Source organism: Sebastes fasciatus, chromosome 1, assembly GCF_043250625.1.
Source record: "Sebastes fasciatus isolate fSebFas1 chromosome 1, fSebFas1.pri, whole genome shotgun sequence".
NCBI lineage: Eukaryota > Metazoa > Chordata > Actinopteri > Perciformes > Sebastidae > Sebastes > Sebastes fasciatus.
The window spans coordinates 26,747,469-26,768,671 of record NC_133795.1 but is presented as its reverse complement, the minus strand read 5'-3'; the positions used below and the strand labels follow the sequence as shown (position 1 = coordinate 26,768,671).

At 38.7% G+C, this 21,203-nt stretch overlaps 2 protein-coding genes across 4 annotated transcripts in view; one reads left to right on the top strand and one right to left on the bottom strand.

Moving 5' to 3' along the window:
- The window catches only part of LOC141770587 (synaptotagmin-2-like), a 34,927-nt gene extending 28,997 nt beyond the window's left edge, over positions 1–5,930 (top strand). For all 3 annotated transcript variants that reach the window (XM_074640282.1, XM_074640291.1, XM_074640273.1), the window contains exons 6-9: positions 224–391; positions 1,194–1,311; positions 1,806–1,939; positions 2,930–5,930. In XM_074640282.1, coding sequence (XP_074496383.1) covers positions 224–391; positions 1,194–1,311; positions 1,806–1,939; positions 2,930–3,145 — 636 coding nt within the window. In that variant the 3' untranslated portion in view covers positions 3,146–5,930. The remainder of the gene's footprint in view (positions 1–223; positions 392–1,193; positions 1,312–1,805; positions 1,940–2,929) is intronic.
- Positions 5,931–9,613: 3,683 nt separating this feature from the next.
- On the bottom strand, positions 9,614–20,218 carry LOC141770580 (protein phosphatase 1 regulatory subunit 12B-like). Its single transcript, XM_074640259.1, has 7 exons — positions 19,866–20,218; positions 14,681–14,697; positions 14,415–14,553; positions 12,444–12,545; positions 12,019–12,063; positions 11,856–11,906; positions 9,614–10,011 (listed from the first exon to the last, which is right to left on the bottom strand). The coding sequence occupies exons 1-7, from the start codon at positions 19,965–19,967 to the stop codon at positions 9,925–9,927; spliced, it is 543 nt and encodes a 180-aa protein (XP_074496360.1). The 5' UTR covers positions 19,968–20,218; the 3' UTR covers positions 9,614–9,924.
- Between the last annotated feature and the right edge of the window lie 985 nt (positions 20,219–21,203).

The following is a 21,203-nucleotide window of genomic DNA, read 5'->3' as shown; positions in this document are numbered from 1 at the left end:
CTATTGTTGCATTTTTAAGAAAACTGAACTAGCCAGAAAAAATTCATGTGAAAACGTGGTGAATTTTTGAAATTCCTCCTGAACATATTAAATAAACATTTAGAGTCCACTTTATCAAACTTATTTATTCTTAAGATCTTTCATAGTCATAAAATCACCAATGGACAAACACACTAAAACATATCGAGGTATAAATCAACATAGCACTGTGTCTGTCGACCAGGTGGTCTACGAGGAGCTCGGTGGGAAGACTCTGCTGATGTCTGTTTACGACTACGACCGATTTTCCAAACATGACGTCATCGGAGAGGTGAAGATTGCCATGAACACCATCGACCTCGGACGGCCGATCGAGGAGTGGAAGGATCTGGAGAGCGCCGATCAAGAGGAGGTGCTGTTGACAATCAAACTTTTGAAATTATGCTTTTAAAGAAGACTGAAATGATTGATTGATATGCAGGAGTACAATAATTTTTCAGGGACTTTGTCTTAATTAATGTAACATTCGTGACTTTCTGAGGCTGAGATATGTGACATTTTCTATACAGTAATTAACGCTTCAAAGCAAAAAATACCTCAATGGATGGTTCAAAATCCTTACTATTCTCAATCCAAACACAACTGTTTGTTACCACGACGACAAAGAAACCTTTAATATCAGCGTAAAAGAAAAAGTGCAAGACATACAGCAGACAGTAGCTGACAGCATTTTTTGTTTAGACCGGGGGCTATCAAAGTCTGAGACTGTGGGCCTCCCCTCAGACAAAGCTTGGAAAAACCTTTACTTGCTTAGTTTCGCTCAGTTCCCAGATGCCTATGAGATCATGATTATGTTATTTTACCCCGTAGGCACTCAACAATTGAGCCAAGATAGTCTAACAAGGCTGTTTGACATAACTTCAGACTACACCAAATAAATAAAAAAGGTGTGTCCTAAAGCATTTATTAGTTTCTGACTCTGGAAGTGGGACAAACAATAACATTTCCCAAAACTGTCTCTTTAACCAAATCACACACATTATGTGATCTTCTTTTGTTAAATAATATAATAACTAATGTAATATTTTTTGGCTAGGCCTGCCTCCCACTTTGAAAACCTCTGCTTTAGACCATCATCTAGAGCAAGCAGTTTGCTGTTGTTGGCTGATGAGCATTTGTCATTTCTGTCTCTTCTCTCTGCGCTGACCGCTCAGCCTGAGAAACTGGGAGACATCTGCATCTCCCTCCGTTACGTCCCCACCGCCGGGAAACTCACCGTCTGCATCCTGGAGGCAAAGAACCTGAAGAAGATGGACGCCTGCGGATTATCTGGTAGAGAAACTCTAGATTACTACACTTTTATTAGTGCTATGGGAGACCGTTTCAATTTGTGTTTGTCTATGACTGGTTTTGAACACATGATATCACAATAAACATTTTAGAAGATCACTGCATGTATTACACAATCCTAATGTGCAAGAAAGCCTAAAACCTCAAATATGGAGAGAGGAAGGCCCTGCACACTTAGGCTCAATGCAAGTATTAAATGATAAAGACTTCGAATAGAGCAGGTCTATGCTTTGTAATGCAAGTGCACTTGGGAAATGCAGTCCACAATCGTAATTCAGCAGGCCCAAATACATATTTTACAAAAACTGAGGATAAATCAATAGAGAAAGAAATCAGGAAATCAAAATGATGGAAATGAAAATGCATAACAGAAGTGACAAAAGGGAAGTAAATATTGCAGAAACAACAGGAACTACTACATTACAATAACTTGCCTTGATGGTGTCTATTGCTGATCATATTGATGCCCTTTGCAGATCCTTATGTGAAGATCCAGCTGCTGCAGGGGGGTAAGCGTTTGAAGAAGAAGAAGACTACAGTGAAGAAGAACACCCTGAACCCTTACTATAATGAATCCTTCAGCTTTGAAATCCCTCTGGAACAGATGCAGGTACAGTGCAAGTCAAACCAAAATATTTATTCTGTATCAGTATGTTAATTATACATAGCTGTGAGTTAAGCAAAGTGTTTTTTCTTCACTTTAAAACTAATTTACACACATATTTTGAAGACTTAAAGGGATAGTTTGGGTGTTTTAAAGTGGGGTTGTATGAGGTACTCATCCATAGTGAGTGTATTACCTACAGTAGATGATGGTCAGTACGCACCCAGTTTGGAGAAACAGACAGGAGTTACCACACAGAACCAAAGTAATGTAGTGCTGTGGACGGGGCCGGCAGCAAAATGTAAGTTTACGCTATATTTTGAATATTTTCACCGCTTTACCTTGCGGTCAAACGGCTATACAGTCCGTCTCTGACGTGGAACTCAAGCCGTTATCTATGCTCTTGCAAAAGCAACCAGACTCCATTCAAAAAACCTGTAATTTTACCTCACAGAACATGTGAGTTGCTGGTCTACTGCTGCCTCAATTGGTTAGTTTGTTAGTGTTATTGTGTGACTTTGGTTAGTTCGGATTCACCAAAGTCACAAAATAACACAAACAAACTAACCGATCGAGGTAGCAGTAGACCAGCAACTCACATGTTCTGCGATGTAAAATTACAGGTTTTTTTAATGGAGTCTGGTTGCTTTTGCAAGAGCATAGCCAGATACAACTGCTTTAATTCCCCAAGGTAAAGTAGTGGAAATATTCTAAATACAGCATACACTTAAACTGATATTGATTTTTTTAGGTGAGCCTTTCTTTTAGGTGGCTAAAATAAGTTTTGCAGCAAAGCCCCGTCGACATTAGCACACTACTTTCCTTCCTTGCGGTAACTCCTGTCTGTTTCTCCAAACTGGGGGCATGCCGACCGTCATCTATTGTAGGTAATACACTGACTATGGATAAGTACCTCATACAACCCCACTTCCAACACCCAAACTATCCCTTAAATATTTATAAGGAATTACACATTCTCTCTTGTTTCCTTCTTAGAAAATCTTGGTGGCAGTCACAGTGTTTGATTATGACAAGATCGGTAAGAATGACGCCATCGGAAAGATCTTCGTGGGCAGTAAGGCGTCCGGCCTCGGTCTGAAGCACTGGTCCGACATGCTTACTAACCCGCGCCGCCCCATCGCCCAGTGGCATCCATTGCAGCCAGAGGAGGATATCGATGGTCAGCTGGCATCTTTGAATGCAAAGAAGTAACGTGCTCCACAAACCAGCTAATGCACTAACTCAGAAATCCAACCCCCACCCCTACTTTGCATGAAACCCACGACTTAACAACATGACTACTCGTCATGAAACCTGCTCAGCAAAAAAGAGACATCTTAGAATATCCGCTCATTCACAGTTAAGTCGAGAAAAAAAAACTCTTTTTAAGCATCACATTTCACACATTAGTGTATGCTGAGAAGAGTGGCGTTGAGTTATCGGGTGACTGGTTCATGAATGATCGACTGTTTGGTCTTTCTTTCATTTTGAAGAAACTTAGAAACTGATTCTTAGGGTGCTGACACTGAACGAAAGTCTTGGTGAAGACAATGCTGGAAATAAAGCTTTAGTTTAGTTTATAGAGCATGCTTTACTTACCTCCCCATTGCTCTGCATACACCACGCCCAGCATTGTATCTTGCTAATAAGTGTGCTATAACTTGCAATAGAAAGTACCGTAGTATTGGGTTATTTCCTGCATAGAGTCTGTTTTAAGTCTATTAATGCAAAAATATTTAATTGAGAATGAATGAGGTCAAGGTTACTGAATGCAGCGATCCATGTTGCAATATATTTTCAAGATAAATCTGCATAAATGATTGTCTTCATTTTATCAGTACAGTACAGTAGAATACAGTATGGAGCCGTTGATATAAGTTGCTTGTTTTTTGTCGCCATGAAGGCACGTCTATGCATTTCTGTGTCTTCAGACAGATCTAACGTAGGACAGGAATACAAGGGTGCCTTTCCTGATATGACACTTTGAGAAATACAGTAAGCTTCATTGTTTTATTTCGAAGAGAAACTTTTGAAAGTTGTTCAAAAGTAGTCAGGGACACTGTGAATGTGCCATCTGGAATCTGTCTTGAGCTGTGTTGACCACTTGGATGTAAAACCTTACTTATCTGTGGATGAAGTAAGGATACGAGAAGGCTTACCAATGAAATTATGCTTCTTTAAATTGTGCTCTTGCTTCCTAAAAATGGTGCCATCCAACCCATTTTTGTTTCGATATCCATTAAACGGAATATATGTTTTTTATTTAACGAATGTTGTGGTTTACCAAACATACTGCAGTACACTTCAATACTTTAGTTTCTGGTGAAACAATACAAGAATTTCTGTCAAAGACGAGATGTTTTTATAAAGAACTGAATTTGAAATGTGAGATAGAGAGCGTGAATTCAAGAGCAAAAATGCAGGTTTGTAAAAGTCTCAAAAGGGCAAGAGTTACATCAAAACATAATAATACAATAAACATATCTTGGATCATTTTAGCTTGAACCAAATAGAGCTGCAGAATCTAGCATGTATCATGCCTCGCAGTATTTCACGTTGGTTGGATTGCTCACTCATTGCCGGCCACAAGCTTTGTAAACCTGGAGCCAAAGTGCTGCAACATGGTGGTGTTACAACTCCATCACAGACATACTGTGTTAGACTGATGTGCAGAGGTATGGAGGCAGAAAGAAGCCATAAGAATTTGTATCTTATAAGCACCTAATTGTAAAGTTTCATTACTCCTAAATACTTAATGTTGACATTTTAATACCTCTGAATTTATCTCATTGAAATATTTTACTTGGAGAACCATTTACCTGAATTCATGTGGTTTGAATTCCCCACCTTGAAACTTCAATGACTGAATGATTCATTTCACGTATGTGTCGAAGTTCGCAAGATGAATTCACATGAAGCTGTATTCAAGTAGCTCGAATTCAAGCTTAAAATTCAAGTCAAGTTCATTTTAATGCCAAACTTTATGATGAAAAATTATATCTTGAAAATTTGGACTACCAAGTATAACCTGAATTACGATTTGATAAAAGAAATATGAATAAAACCCCATGTTAGTATTTATAGAGTAAAATAAAACACAAATAGGAATACAAATTGGTGTGATGCTGATCGATCTTTAGTATATTTATTGTCACAATAACCAAGAGTTTAATCACCAGTTAGAATATCGTTAAAATGTCCAGCTTCTATCACTCCAAATGGTTATAGCACCAATTAAACTTTGACCAAACCTACTGAACAAAAGAGCACAGGATCACCGTGTCTTGTATGGAAAAAAAGAAGTGTAACAGTATCTACTTTTAGGTAATTAAATAAAAAAGAAAAAACACATTCAGTTTAAAATCAATCCAAAAGAACACTTACAAAAAAGGTTGAGAACATGTCATGTTACATTTTGTCAGTAGTACAATCCTCCAAAGACAAATTCTGATTAGTGACTAGACACTTGGCACACTTGAATTTTCTCTCTGAATTTGTGAAAAGGAAAGAAAAAAAAATATTTCTTGAATTAACCTTCTGGAAAACAAGGAAATTCGAACCTTGTGAATTCAGAAAAAATGGTTTTCACAGTAAAATACAATACAGTAAAAGTAATACAATTCTATAATTTCAGTGGTATTTAAACTTCAATATTAAATATTCAGTCATGGTTCAATTTCAGAATTCGATGTTTAGTTGCATATAAAATTCAAATTATTACAGCCTTTCTTTGCTTCCATACGAGGCCATATTGCCACCAGAAGTAAAAATAATTCTGCGGGAGGATGAACAGCAGCACACCGATTGGTCCACGCACCGTACTACTTCTTCCTATTGTTAACATTATGCATCGCGCAGATCTGTTAATAGGCTACAGCATGTATTCACAAGATGATGTAAATAGTAGCATGTTTTAAAGAGGAACCATAATTATATTGTGTATGTGTGTTTGTGTTCTGTGTCATTTTTGATAATAAAACGGTGTAAAAAAAGAGTATGCACTGACTGCAAAGTGTATGTATTTTTGTTGAATGGGGACTGAATGTATGTCTGAATAATCCATGTTAGGGTTCACGGGCTCCTTTAACGCCTGCGATTAATCCAGGGTTGCTTTGTGTATCATATGTAAAAAAAAAAATCCATTCAGTTTGCCAAAAAAGCATGATTGTCTGGTTTTCTGTCATCGTTTGTATGTGTCCTCTGTGCTGATATGCTTGGGCTACAAGTCATGTAATTATTGTTCATTACTGCTTGCACTTGTTATGCAGTATGTGTTGGTCACCGACCAGTAAACTGTATATATTTCAAAAAAGGAGAATATTTGCCGGCTCCTTGATTTTCTATCTCAGTGTACCGTAAGTGTTTCCTTCATTTACTCCTGCCAGTCTTAGTTTATTAAATGTAGATACAGTGGACGACTTAATCGACTTGTGGCACCATTTTCCTTCCGTACATCATTAAGCAGTACCTTCTCATCTTATTGCTATTCAAATAAACCTGCTCCCATATGTCTGATTATGCTTTTTAACATAAGAAATGAGTCCGTAATTTGCATATAAATTAAACCAAACTTGGTTTTCAAAGTCATTATGCAGTATTTTTTTATTACTATTTCTTTGCTGGATTAGTTCTGTGAAATATTACTGCTGCATATTATTGATGCAGTCCTCTTTAAGGAGCTCCAGTCATGTAATTAAGCAATCAATAATCTTTTCATTCCTAATGTCACTTCACTGAATGAAACACAGTTTGATTAATGGATTGCAATGTGATGAGCTGGTGTCGTGTCACTTGTGCATGCTCTGAGCTATCGGTGTTTGCCATGACATTTCTAATGTGGGGATTTGTTTATCCCGTGTTTTTGAGTCACTGTCATTTACTGTTCGATAAACCTTTATTTACAACATGCAGTGCACGAAGATGAATAATCCTATTCTTCACGACAGTCCATCTTTTAGAGTATAATGTAGCTATCTATCTTTGTTCGAGAGGGTGAGAGAAATACATAACACACATTTTTCATTAGCAATATTCTGAAGATTCACTTCCACAATATGGTGTCAAATTTAAGTTATTGTGGAGGAGCGCCACATTACATCATTTTATATGTCAGGTCAACCTTTCCTGGGGTCATTTCTCACTCTCATCCACGTGTACATGAGCTGCCATCAGATTCTGTCTCCTATTTTTGTGTATTTGCAATATGACCAATAGAGCCTGTGTGTGTTTATTGGTGTTCTGTTAATAAACTATACGAGTCTGTCACTTTTTCTGCAACGCAGGCAACAAAATCCCCGTCTTCCTGGGTCTCACAAGCTTATCTTGAGCAGAGAGGAGACCCAAGCAGTGCAGAACAACATTCGCAATGCAATACTGCCAACCTGCTGCTTCAGTAGTGGTTCCTCTTTAGTCCTTTTACCTGAACATAGCCATGATACAGAACATCCAAAGACTGGATCACCATCCGTCTCCATTGGGCATTCACTTTCCGAGCAACATAGACAAGGGAAATGCTTGAACGTCTTACTTGACTCTTGTTTTTGTCTTGTTGTAGAGGTGTGTCAATAGTTGTGCCTTTTTGTGTGAACTGCATGATTTATTTCCGTACAAAATCCATGTTTTCCAGCAAAAAAAGAAGAAGAAGGGAACAAAAAGACCACAAAACTTGTACTCATATATCACTCTATGTAGAACTGAATTACTCAAGGGAACCAAATCTGTGTGTTGTCAAAATGTAATCATAGGAAATAAAGGCATTTTAAGTAGCCTCGTGTGTAAATGTGTGGTGTGTAAATGGAATCAGAGGGTGCTTTTCCACTTTCGGTCAGTGGGTGGCATCATATACTGTACAGCATGAGAACAATACTAGGAAGAGTGTGTTATGGGCTCTAGCTTTGGATGACACACCAAACAAAAAGCAACACATCTCCAGAGTGATGAACTGGGATGCTGCACTGAAGTTTGTGTTAATCAGAGTTCAGGATAATATGCGTGACGTTTTATGCGTCTATAAAAAATATACAAACACTGTTGAGACTAATTTGAAGGCTCTTATTCAAATTATTCATAATATATAATAATCAAATTGAACAGAATTGAAAATGAAATCTCATTATAAATGGGACTCATTATATCTTCTGAATGTGAATCAGAGGATACATTATAGCCAGCATGGTGCCTCTAAAGCTGACATAAAAACACAAACAGGTATTCGTGTTCAGTCGTGATGATCAAATGGAATTAAAGGGAAATTCCCATATAAAAAAAAAAGATTTCCCCTTATTTCATTGGGATGTTTTTAACAGTACTTTAGCTTCAAAGTTCCTTCTTGACATCTAAAACAGCAGTGGACAGAAACAGTCTCACCTCAGCGTTCATTGAGCTGTTGCTTTGGGTCACATAACATGATCTTCATTAGAACTTCTTATTCATGTTGAGTTGAAAGTCAGGGTTCAAAACAGTGGGCTACCTCCGGGTCTGAAAAATGAAGCCAATGCTGAAGTGCCTTAAACTTGCATTCTCTCTAACAGCCAGCAGGGGGCGACTCCTCTGGTTGCAAAAAGAAGTCTGATTGTATAGAAGTCTATGAGAAAATGAGCCTACTTCTCACTTGATTTATTACCTCAGTAAACATTGTAAACATGAGTTTATGGTCTCAATCGCTAGTTTCAAGTCTTCTTCAATACAGCATGATGTTCATTTAGTAAATTATGGTCCCATTTAGAGTCAAATAGACCATAAAGCAGGGTACACTTCAGGGCGTGGCTACCTTGTGATTGTCAGGCCGTTACCACGGCGTTGTCCGGTTTGGGTGTTTTCCATGTTTTCATCTTACAACTTTAACCCTTTCACAGTGTGTTTTCAGATCATGATTATAATTATAACCTTCTTCATATTCAGCGTTCGGTTGTACTTAGCTCCACCCTCTCGTGTCACTTCTGGTTGCAAATAACCAAGATGGCGACGGCCAAAATGCAGAACTGTAGACTTCAAAACAGCAGTCCACAAACCAATAGGTGACGTCACGGTGACTACGTCCACTTCTTATATACAGTACAGTCTATGGTTCAAAGTTTATTTTTGACCTCGGAAAAAGCACTTGACAAAACAATAAAGATTGTTTTGTCTTTACGTGACTGAAAGCTCCAGAACAGCTACTAAATGGACCTTGAGGTGAGATTGTTTTGTGATTTTCTGTAACTTGATTCATATTTTACATTCAAGCCTGATTTTGCTGTAGTGCTAAAAGCTATGAGGAAATATATATATATATATATATATATATATGTGTGTGTGTGTGTGTGTATATATTTTACCAAATTTGATTGTTTTGTATTATTTGATTGCAGGTGAAGAGGAAACGCATGTCATTTGTGACATCATTCTTCAAGGTAAAGCTCTTAAATCAGAGATGACGCTCCCACGCTCCTGAGATATGTAGCTCATCCATCATCCGCTGTCCCTGATACCTCCGAGACGATTTTCGAGGTCTGCACATGGAATGGAAAAAAATATTGCAGTTTCCATGGTAATACCTCCGTGGAAATACCTGCAATATTTTGTCCATATATGTACGTATGTCTGTAGGGATATTTTTTATTCATGATTGCAGTTTTATGAATAAAGCATTCACTCCTGGATTTGTTAAATGTAAACAGAGAAGAAAAACACATGAAGTGGTCGTGTTGGCATTTGTCTTTATGTAGAAATATTTTATGAATATACAAAATTAATTTTAATTTAATGTATTCTCTGTCTGGGAATGTGCTTCTACTTCAGATACAGTACAATAACATGAAGCCTTCACAACTGATGTAAAATGTGTCTTAATCCCTGCAAATGTTGGTTACTCAACAGACAAAGGACTCAAGTTTCCAACATTACTGGAAAACTATATGTACATGCAGTCTGTCTGAGGATAGGATGAATGCAGGTACAGAAATGGCTTCTGGTGTCCGTCGCTCTTCTTCTCATCTTTCCTGCTTCCTGTCTCACTTGGACAGTTTAGTGATGACCCGGATTAAAGCTCCATTCTCGTCCTTCAGTCTCTGGTTCTCCATCTTCAGCTCTGCTTTCACCTGAAGAAAGAGCACGACGAGACAACTGAAGTGGGCGAAGACGTAAAATTTCATGTTGCTCATAGAATCAAAAATTCCATAAAAACCTTTCAGCATATTGTAATTCAAGTGTTCTGAGAGAAAACTAGACTTCTGCACCTCCTCATGGCTCTGTTTTCAGACTTTAAAAAATCTTTTGCCAATCACAGGTCATTTCAGAGAGAGGGCGTTCCTATTGGCTGTTCACTCAATGGAGGCAGCTGTCAATCACTCGCGAACTCCGATCAAACGGTCAAACTAGGCAGAGCTGATCAAATATGAATCAATATTATGTTACGTTAATGCCTATTTCTCTCCTCAAATGTTTTCAGAAACATCTTGTAGTGTACTGTTTAGCTGTAAAATGAGAAAGTTTGCTCCGGCTGGAGGGCGGTGCTTGGTATTTCCTCAACATGGCTGCCGGGTCACAAACTTTCTCATTTTACAGCTAAACAGTACATAGAAATAGGCATTACAGTAACAGAATATTGATTCATATTTGATCAGCGCTGTCTAGTTTGACCGTTTGATAGGAGTTTGCGAGTGATTGACAGCTGCTCAGTGACGGCAGAGTCCAGCTCGGCCCTGATTGGTTGTTTTCCTCCGGTCTGCGAAATCTTGCAGATGCCATAAGGAGCACCGCAGGACACAGAGGCACATGATTTTTTTTTCATATTACCTGTCTCATGCTCTACTGTCAGGATATAGTCACCGTTTTATAAAAATAGCTTTTTTTAATCATATTTGATCCAATCTGCCTACTCCAGCTTTAAAGTGATACCAATACCAACAGAGTACTTCATTCGATACCCATCATTTGAATGGAAACTATGTGTGTGTCCCACTGGCGAGCTAATCGCCACCACAATGCAAAGTGCTCATACAGCGGTTAGCCTACTGCTGATAATTCGGTCGATACCTTTAAGGTGGCGAATACCGAAGCCCAGCCCTACTGCCCTCTGCGTGTAGTCTATCATTTTCTTCATATTTTGCTGTGTTCGGCATGTTTCTGGGCGTCAGCTTTTGGGCACAGGGCGTGTAGCCCTCACGCATGCGCAACCACGCATCCACGCATCCAAGAGGAGGATACGAAAACGGCGGACACAGCGCTGAAAAAACACAAACATAGCGAGGCGAAACGGCGAATGGACAAAGCTCGTTCCAAAACGAGAGTGAATCTGTTGTTGGCTTTCACTTTCGCTGCCGTATGTGATGCTGCAGGTGGTACACTGGACTGTGTTCTGGCAACCGCCAGTCATTCAATCATCCTTTAGGATTTTGAGGCCTTGTCCAGAATCATCACACACTGGGAGTCACTGTTCCTGCTGCTGACTAATCCAGAACAAAAAGAGTAATCTGGTCTGGCAGTTTATTACAATAAAACAAATACAATCACATATACACACATAATTGTTTACACTTGCATTCAGTGACACACAGACACAGACACAGACACAGGCCAGACTTGCTCATTAAATACTAACAACAACAGCGCTTCTCTGTCGTGAATATCTATTTTCAAACCAGCATCCCATGTTTGTTTAGACCTCTCGTTCACAGATAACAAGAGCTTTTTGTTTGTATCCTCTTGGGCATGACACAGTAGACATCTGTGAGCGTATAGATGAATACTGATGGCTCGCTCGCTGCAGTGTCAAAGTGCTCACACATTCCACAGCCAGCAGAGCATAATGGTGACAAATGATGTCAGCTAAAACCACCGTAGACGGAGCAGCCAACACCGCCGCTCCGAGTCCCACAGACACTTTACACTGTTTGGATGTGATTGTTCATTGTTCCACTCGTGTCAAATAAGCTTGAATTACCTTCAACTGGTCTTCCATATCTGATATCCTCTTTTTTAGACTCCAACTTTCCTATGAAGAAGAACATTAAATCAAAATAAAAAAATGAAATCCAGATAAACACTTTGAAAAAAATTAAACATGTTCAGAAGTATTAGTATGATGAGTTTTTTAGAGTTCATACCTTTTGTTCTGTCTCAAGCATGTTGGAGCCACAATCTCCTCCCCTCTGCATTAATGAAAGGTTATTACAAAAAGATTATAGTACAAATCCTTTCATAACAGTGAGTACAAGTGCTGATGTAAAATATCCAATATACCCACAGTTGCACACAGAAACTATGTTATTATTCCAAAATTCAGACCCGCAATCTGACAGTTATGACATTGCGGCTCCACCTATAACTGCTATATTTCATGTCACATTTCTCCCACATTACACTTCTACCTGATATCATCATGAGGATATATGAGAGACATTTCTGTGTGTACAGACAAGTGAATGATTTAAATCGTGACTTGTCATGAAACTTTTGCTTCCTTCAGTTCCTTCAGTTCTTTCCCACTGGTGGATCTGGATTTGGCACATGAACTGTGTGTGTAGTGTACCTGTGCTCTCTGCAGCTGGTCCAGAATCATGGCCAGTTCCTGTTTACTTGTTTCCAGCCTCGACTTGAGCCTTTGATTGGTGGCCAGTGCCTTTTCATACATCTACAAAATATGCACTTGTTAGTATTTCCAAAGGAGAGTTTGTTTTCACAGCACACAGACTAACAAACATTGGCATCAACAGCGAACTGGGACGGTTTAGTTTTAACTGTTTAGTATGCAACTAATGATTACTTTCATTGTTGAGCATGAGGTTGGTATTTGTATCTCAACATTGACTACTATGAAATCTGGTACAGATATCCACGGTGTCCAAATTATGAATCTTAATGACTTTGTTCCCTGACATTTTATCTACTGTAACAAACAGGGAACTCATCCAGTGAAATATCTCATCATCTACTGTAGTCTATCTCAACATCCCTGGCTTTTTCTGTAGCATCATGAGGTCAAACATTTTATTTGTCCAATAGGCCTACTTTGTTTTAAGCCAAAACTCAAACCCAAAATTGTTATTCTCATCAGTTTCAGCTGTGCTTTGTGTTTGGCTTCGTCTCGTGCTAATTAGCAAATGTTAGCATGCTAACCGCTAAACTAAGATGTTGAGCAGGGTAAACATGGTATATGATATCTTACAAAAAGTTGTTCCTCCTTTTTTCATTCGTTCTCATGCGAATGTCAAGCAACACATATCAATCTCCGCTCGTCACATGCAGTCTTTTCAAAATAAATGTCAGTCTTCACAGGAAACAACTTCCTTAGGTTAAGACAATAAAGCTACTTAGTTAGGTTTAGGCAACAAAACTACTTATTTAAGTTTAGGAAAAGATTGGCTTAAAATAACACCGGATGTGACGTTACTTAAGTTACGTGACAAACAAATCAATGTTGACTTCCCGCTACTGGCTGGATTGACACAAAGGTTTGTACAGATATCCATCATTCCCATCAAAAGTTCCCATATGTACAATTTATTAACAACTACAGGATGGATTGCCATGAAGCTCTAAATGAAGAACCGCTAAACTAAGATTTCGAGCAGGTTAAACATGACACCTGCTAAATATCAATATTTTAGCATTATCATTATGAGCATGTTAGCATTTAGCTCAAAGCACTGCTGTGCCCCAGTATTGCTGTAGACTCTTAGTCTTGTTTTGATTTATAAATCAATCATTCAGTCTATAGAACATCAGAAAATAGTGAAAAATGGCTATCACAGGTACCAAGATTACAAGATAACGCCTTCAAATAAATTGATTTGGCCGACCAACAGTCATAAATCCAAAGATTTCTTTCTTTTTTTCTTTTCCCCTCATATAAAACAACTGCTTTTGGATTTACATATAATGACTATAATATGGTATGTTCTTTGTCTTAATCATTTATATTGTTTGATGAAATGAGTTTTTATCTAAAGTAAATGTATGAATTAATTGAGTCAATAAATCCAAGGTTTAAAAATGAAAAGAAAACCCAAAGATATTGAATTTACAATGATATCAAACAGAGAAAATGTATCCAAACATTTTATTTATCAAGAATCTTTACTAAATAAATGACTTTAAGAGATTATCACATATCAAAATTGATGCCAGTTTATTTTCTGTGGACGAACTGATTAATGGACGAGTCATTTCTGCTCTAATGTTTATGTAACATTTTCGTTTTGAGGTCTCTGTGTTGGCGATGCAACATCCTTTAGAGGCAGGACATTTGTGTGTCTAATTCTCATTGGGTAATGGCCAAAGGCCCAGTCATCTTGTGGTCTAAATATAGGAAGTCTTTTATTTCAGTTCTGTAAGGCACCATGATGAAGGCCCTGTGCTGAAAATCATTAGCTGAATTAAATGCAGACTCTTTAAAGTGAGTTCATTAATTATCAAGTGATCACATTTAGTTATTTTGTTAGTTGAGCACCAAAACAACAGTCACTAGAAATATTACTAACAATCAAAAAGCATCACCTACCTTTTTATAGTCATTGTTTGTTGACTCTTCTTCTGCCCTTTTCCTCGCAGACAGCCGGTTCTCCCGCCGTAAGAAGTAAGACTCGGCGTGGTTGGTTGATGCGTCATTGGAGACGTCAGAGGATCCAGACGAGCTCAATCTGAAGACACAGTCAACACTGAGGTTACTGTCAGTTTAATATCACTGAGACACTGATTGATTCTTGTTTTTTTTTCAGTCATTCTTGTCTTTTGTGTGTATTAATGGTGTGAATTAGATTTGCTTACCTAGACAGTCTCTCGTGCTGAAAGAGAGGAGAAATGTTTTAGAACTAAAACCACACCAATGTTTTCTTTTGTAAGGACATTCCTGATTATCTTACCCAAGGTTTCAGCTGTACTTAGTCCCAACTTCAACCTTACATTGGCATAAACAAGCCGTTCAGCCCCACCATGACCGGTCCTCTATTTCAGTAGATGCTCATTACTGCACAAATAATGACACCACACAGCTTGACTTCATCATTTGCCTGACAGACTGTTTGGCCGCGATGTGAGATTTATGAAGTAATCGAAACCACAAACAAGGTTGTATTTTGTACAATGTTGACCATTTCCTCTGCATAATATTGTAAACACGGAGAACATATTTCATTACTTGTATGATGTCAGCAAGTACATTCATTATCAATACATCTGGAAAGCAAAGCTCAGTGATTCTTTGAAGCGACCTGATTACCAGGAATTCGTCATGAAAGACTTTTTTTTTCAGTTTTCCAAGAAAGGGTTTATGGCAGTCTGAAATACCGAGTCAAGTTAAAGGAGGAGAGAGGAAGTGATCCCTGAAATAAACTGACAAGCGGAGATAACTAAACACATCCAAAAAAGGTAATATGTCTGGCAGGGGCTTTCACAATGTGTTCATTATTGCCTGCAGCTGACGTTGGAAGGGTTACTCTGCGGTTTCCTTGGTGAGAGGTTTTCACCCAGAAGAACAGAAAAATAGCTAAACAATAAAAACTCACACTCCCTTACAAGAAGAGAAATGTAGCCTAATGACTATGAGGGGCAACGATTAGATTCTTACATCACCAGTAAGAGTAATATGAACCCCAATGGAAAAATGCAGATCAGAATCAGCTTTATTGGCCAGGTATGAGTACACATACCAGGAACTTTACTCGGTTATTTACACGGATAGGTGACAAATTATAGGAACATTAAGTGTTTTAGTAAGGTGTTGATCCACCATAAGCTGCCAGAACAGCTTAAATGCACTTTAGCGATTGAACACTATTCTTCCAAACTATATTCCCTTATTTAGTGCTTGTGATGATGATGGGCTACCTAATCCATCGGTCCAAAATCTCCCATAGGTGTTGAATTTGTTTTTTATCTGGTGACTGCAAAGGCCATATACACCGATCAGCCATAGCATTAGGTCAGCATGGGCACCCTGACCGGTCTGCTGCTACGCAGCCCCATACGCAACAAACTGCGATGCCCTGTGTGTTCTGACACCTTTCTATCGTAACCAGCATTAACTTTTTCAGCAATTTGAGCTACAGTAGCTCTTCTATTGGATCGGACAACACTGGCCAGCCTTCGCTCCCCACGTGCATCAATGAGCCTCGGGTCTGACCCTGTCGCTGGTTCACCGGTTTTCCTTCCTTGGACCATTTTGGTAGGTCCTGACCACTGCAGACCGGGAACATCCCACAAGAGCTGCAGTTCTGGAGATGCTCTGACCCAGTCGTCTAGCCATCACAATTTGGCCCTTGTCAAAGTCGCTCACATCCTTACGCTTGCCCATTTTTTCTGCTTGCAACACAAAGTTCAAAGTTCAAAATGTTCACTTGCTGTCTTTATCCGCCCCACTGCCAGGTGCCATTGTAACAAGATAATAAATGTTATTCACTTCACTTCTCAGTGGTCTTATTGTTATGGCTGATCAGTGTATATGATTACATATATAATTTTCACACCAAACAAACTATTCGGTGACCCCATGGTGCCTTGAATGAAAGCATCTTCATTTGTTTTCTTTCTTCAATCAATTACTCAGATTTTTGAAAATATTTTTTTCTTTTAAAGAGGTTCTATTATGCTTATTTTCAGGTGCATACTTGGGTTTCTACTAGAACATGATTACATGCTTTAGGCTAATGTTGAAAAAACGCTTTATTTTTCTCATACCGGCTTTGCTGCAGCTCCTCTTTACACCCTCTGTCTGAAACGCTCCTGCCTCCCCAAAAAAAGTCCAGTCTGCTCTGATTGGTCAGCTGCCCCACTGTTGTGATCGGTCAACCAAACCAAACTCTTCAGATTCCGCTCCAGCTCCTCTTTAACTAGCTTTGTTTTAGGGTGTGCTAAACTAGCTGCTAGGCAGGTATTATGCAAAGGTGTTACTTGGTGACATCACCACGTTACGGAAAAAAAGGCGGGACTTCAAGCAAGGCGTTTCAGGCAGTTCAGGAGCAGTGTGTAACTCCCGTTGGCGTGGACTTTGGGCTTTGTAACTTTACAGACCTTTTGGGGGCCTCCATCCAGACTGCTCTTTGTGTCCCGTGTGAAACCAACAACGTGTTGTTCGTCTTTGTCTACACAACGTTAAGTTTCACTTTCACTTTACAAAGGTAGTAATTTGAAGCCATAACATGATGTTTTTTCCTAAACCTAACCTAATGACTTTCACACCAGCTCAGCTGTATGTCTTGTTTAGTACTAATTAGCATCAGCATGTTAGCATTGTCATTGTGAGCATGTTAGCATGCTGATGTAGTAAGTAAAGCCTCACAAAGCTGCTACTGTAGCATTACTCTAGACTCTTGTTTCTAAAGCACGATTCAACAACAAGGCAATTCAAAGTGCTTTACATAAAAGATAAAATGACATTAACATATAAAACAGTGGAGAGAAATCACAGTGCTGCCATAATCCTCTCTGAACCTGCTGAGCCCACACTATCCCTCTTTAAATACTCTTTCATCATATTAATCACACGCAAATCTAATATTACTCGCTCTTTTAGTCTTGATTACATTCACTAGTGCTAACAATTAATATGTATTAACTTAGAAGAGGTCATTTTGCGTGTAGCAACTACATCACCATATATTGATGACACTGAATTATTATTGCTGCAGACATAACTTCTAAGATAGTACATGCAGTTCCATTTTGCTTTGAACTCTATTGTTTTAGACATAGAGACTTATTGCGACAGTCACATAAACTAAAGCAAAAAGCAGGCTGGTGACCACCGCTTCAACAGCTACTAAATCATGGAGATGGCAAGTGGATTCCTATAAAGAAGAAACAGGGCTTTAAGTTGCAGACACCATGTGTAAACACAGTGATCTGCCTCTGCTCAGACATTTACAAGATCTCTGGATCTTCCCCAGACTCTGATGTCAGCTCCTTTAAGACTCTCTCTGGACACTTGGATGTGCTCGGTAAACGGCCATTAATGATATACAGTACGCCGACTGGGAAGAAGCTCTGGTTTAGATTAAGTGGCAGCACGTATAAACAGATGCTGATGGAAACATACTGTAGGCTTTTGTGTCCCATGCTCTATATGTGAGCGACTCTGTCACTGAGCCGTCCTCCGGCCTCTCTACATCCCGTGAGGAACTTCTTGCCTGCTGACCAGCTATTCCCTAGTGGAAAATGTGAGCTTCCCGTCGGACTAGCACAGAGATAAACATCCATAAATACTGCGTCTGAGTTCCCACCAACCAGTCCTTAGCGCTCTCTCCCTCCTCCTCTCTGTTCCCCGTCATCCTGTCTTTCACCCCCTGCTCTCTTTCTCTCTCTCTCTTCCTGTATCCCTCTCTCTGTGTCTCTCCATTAATCTTTCCCAAGTGGATTCTACAGATAAGACTAACTGCTGGTTCCTACTTTTCTTTGGTTTCACTTACAAGTTTTGTTCCTCCATGCTCACGTCAACATGCAATGTTGTTTCACATGTTATGTGAGTTATTATGAGCCGTTAGAAGCATGTCAAAGTGTTATAAGAGATAAATCTTTATTATGGCATGGCTTAGAGGTCCAAGATGCGTACCATGTAGGCTAACTACAATGTTCCTGGTACACTAATAAGGATAAAGGCAATTCCCTAAAAAGTAATAAAAAAAACAAACAACTGTTTCATAATCTAACCCATTAACATGTATGTAGAGTTTAAAATTGTAGAAAGGTGTGTCATTCAAGCATTTATAGTGCATTATTTGGTAAATTATAAGCTGATAAAATTGTCACATAGAAACAACACCATCTGTAATCATTTGTTTTTCAATTAAAGTACCAAAACAAATGCATAAAATGTAGGTCTGTCAAAGCAAATTCGTTTTAACACCACAAATTTCTTTAACGCATTAACGCAACTTGTTTAAGGTTGTAGCGGCCTCAGTTTTAAAGCTAGAGTGAAGATCATGTGGATCATAGTGGCATCATATGAAACCAAAAAACCTAGGAAATCCATCGGTATCAACCATGTCATATTAGCTTGTCGAGAAGGAGGCTATGAAACTGGCATGGCCATTTTCAAAGGGGTCCCTTGACCTCTGATCTCAAGATATGTGAATGTAAAGGGGTTCTATGGGTACCCACGAGTCTCCCCTTTACAGACATGCCCACTTTATGATAATCACATGCAGTTTGGGGCAAGTCATAGTCAAGTCAGCACACTGACACACTGACAGCTGTTGTTGCCTGTTGGGCTGCAGTTTGCCATGATATGATTTGAGCATATTTTTAATGCTAAATGCAGTACCTGTGAGGGTTTCTGGACAATATTTGTCTTTGTTTTGTGTTGTTAATTGATTTCCAAGAATTAAATATATACATATATTTGCATAAAGCATCATATTTGTCCACTCCCATGTTGATAAGAGTATTAAATACTTGACAAATCTCCCTTTAAGGTACATTTGGATAGATACAAAATGTGTGATTAATTTGTAATTAATTTGTAATTAATTTGCGATTAATTGCGATTAACTATGGATAATCATGCCATTAACCACGATTACATATTTTAATCGATTGGCAGCCCGAATGAAATATCATAACTTTACACGCAGGGATACTCTCGGGAAATTCTGCTTTCTCTGTCTTTCTCTCTCTCTTGATTGCAGCATATTAATGTATAAAGGAAAATATTGCAACAGTGATAGTGCCATAGACAGTTAAAAGTGGATTAAAGGACCTCTTTAGTTGCATTCCAACAGCTGCCATGTGTAAACAGATGCAATAATAGATCATTTATGGCTCCACATAGTTTTCCATTTAACAAATAGGCTACTGAGATTCTATGCCAAAGTATACAAACACACAGGAATACCTCTGTGGCTTGTTAGAGACATGTGTTTGACAATATCTGAGCTTTAATGTTAGTGTTTTGCATTATGTCAGCCGTGGCATTTCCTCTAACTAAACAGACACTGAAGAGATTAAAGACAATCCTTACCCTCAGGCTCTTGGTGGTGGCAGCGGATGAAGTTGGAGAGGAGTCAGAGAGCGACTTTCTGATGCGTGGCTGATCTTTGTTGTGAGAAAGTAGAGATGACATCGCTCCCGAGCTGCTGGCCCACGCATGCAGCTGTAATGTGGTCCAAAAGTCTTTCCAAAAAGTTTTTTCCTATAAAAGTTCTTCTTAAACAAACAAAATCAGAAAAGAGGATGTTGAGGGATCTACTTATAATCAAATTCTGCTGCTGTTTCCTTTGTTAAAGTGAGCAAGTGTGATCTTCATGTGATAGTGAGACATTGAGTATCTGATGAGCATGAAAGGACTGCACAAATGTCAGAGCTGCGGAGGAAGTGGTGGGACTGGGGGAGTAGGCGGGCTGTAGTGTGTGTGTGTGTGTGTGTGTCTGTGTGTGTGTGTGTGTGTGTGTGTGTGTGTGTGTGTGTGTGTGTGTGTGTGTGCGCGTGTCTTTGTGTGTGTGTGTGAACATAAGGATCTGAAAGCAGTATTGTTCACAAGGGCTCTCAAGGGACTCGGGGTCATTCAGCCAAAAATGGAAAAAGCAAAACATCATTAGCTTTGGTAGGTTCTGTAGATGTAAATGTCAACATTGTTTACATAATGTGTGTATTTAATGTTCATCTAAGTATTTTTCTTTTGGTACTGTATGTAATGCACAGCGAAGTGAACTTTTCATTTTAAGTGTACTTCCCTTTGCATTAAAAACAAGTGTGATTTATTATACTTTTTTGTACAAAAGAGGAAACAACCAGTTTTGGAGGAAGTGCTCAAATCTTTAAGTAAAAACAGAACTACAGCAAAACAAAAGTAAAAGTCCTTGAAGTTGCTGTTGGTTACTTTGAACAAATATGAAAAAACTTTATTTTTATAAAACTGTCACTGTATCCTGACAGTGAAACAGATAATCTGTGAAAAAAAATCATGTTCCTCTGTGTCCTCCTAGTGGTCCTAATGGCACTTTCAAGATTTCAACGCACCCGAAGGAAAACAACCAATCAGAGCCGAGTTGTCTGTAAAGCAGTTGTCAATCACTTCTCATGAAACTCGTGAACTCCGATCAAACGGTCAAACTAGGCATACAGCTTACAGTATAATACATCATAATTTATGAATTGATTGTATTTTGTATTAATAATCTGAATCTGCAAAGTAACTAGTGCAACTAATGTTGTCAAATAAATGTAGTGAAATAGTACAATATTTCTGAATTTTCTTAATTGTAGTGGAGTAGAAGTATAAAGTAGCATATCAGGGAAATATTCAAGTAAAGTACCTCAAAAATGTACTTAAGCACAGTATTTTCATTCCAGCACTGGA

Coding starts and splice junctions, on each gene's coding strand:
- LOC141770580 (XM_074640259.1), bottom strand. CDS start 19,967: ATGTCATCTCTACTTTCTCACAACAAAGATCAGCCACGCATCAGAAAG. Junction 11,907..12,018: donor TGCTTGAGACAGAACAAAAG/GTATGAACTCTA, acceptor TCTTCTTCATAG/GAAAGTTGGAGTCTAAAAAA. Junction 10,012..11,855: donor ATATGGAAGACCAGTTGAAG/GTAATTCAAGCT, acceptor CTCTTTCTTCAG/GTGAAAGCAGAGCTGAAGAT.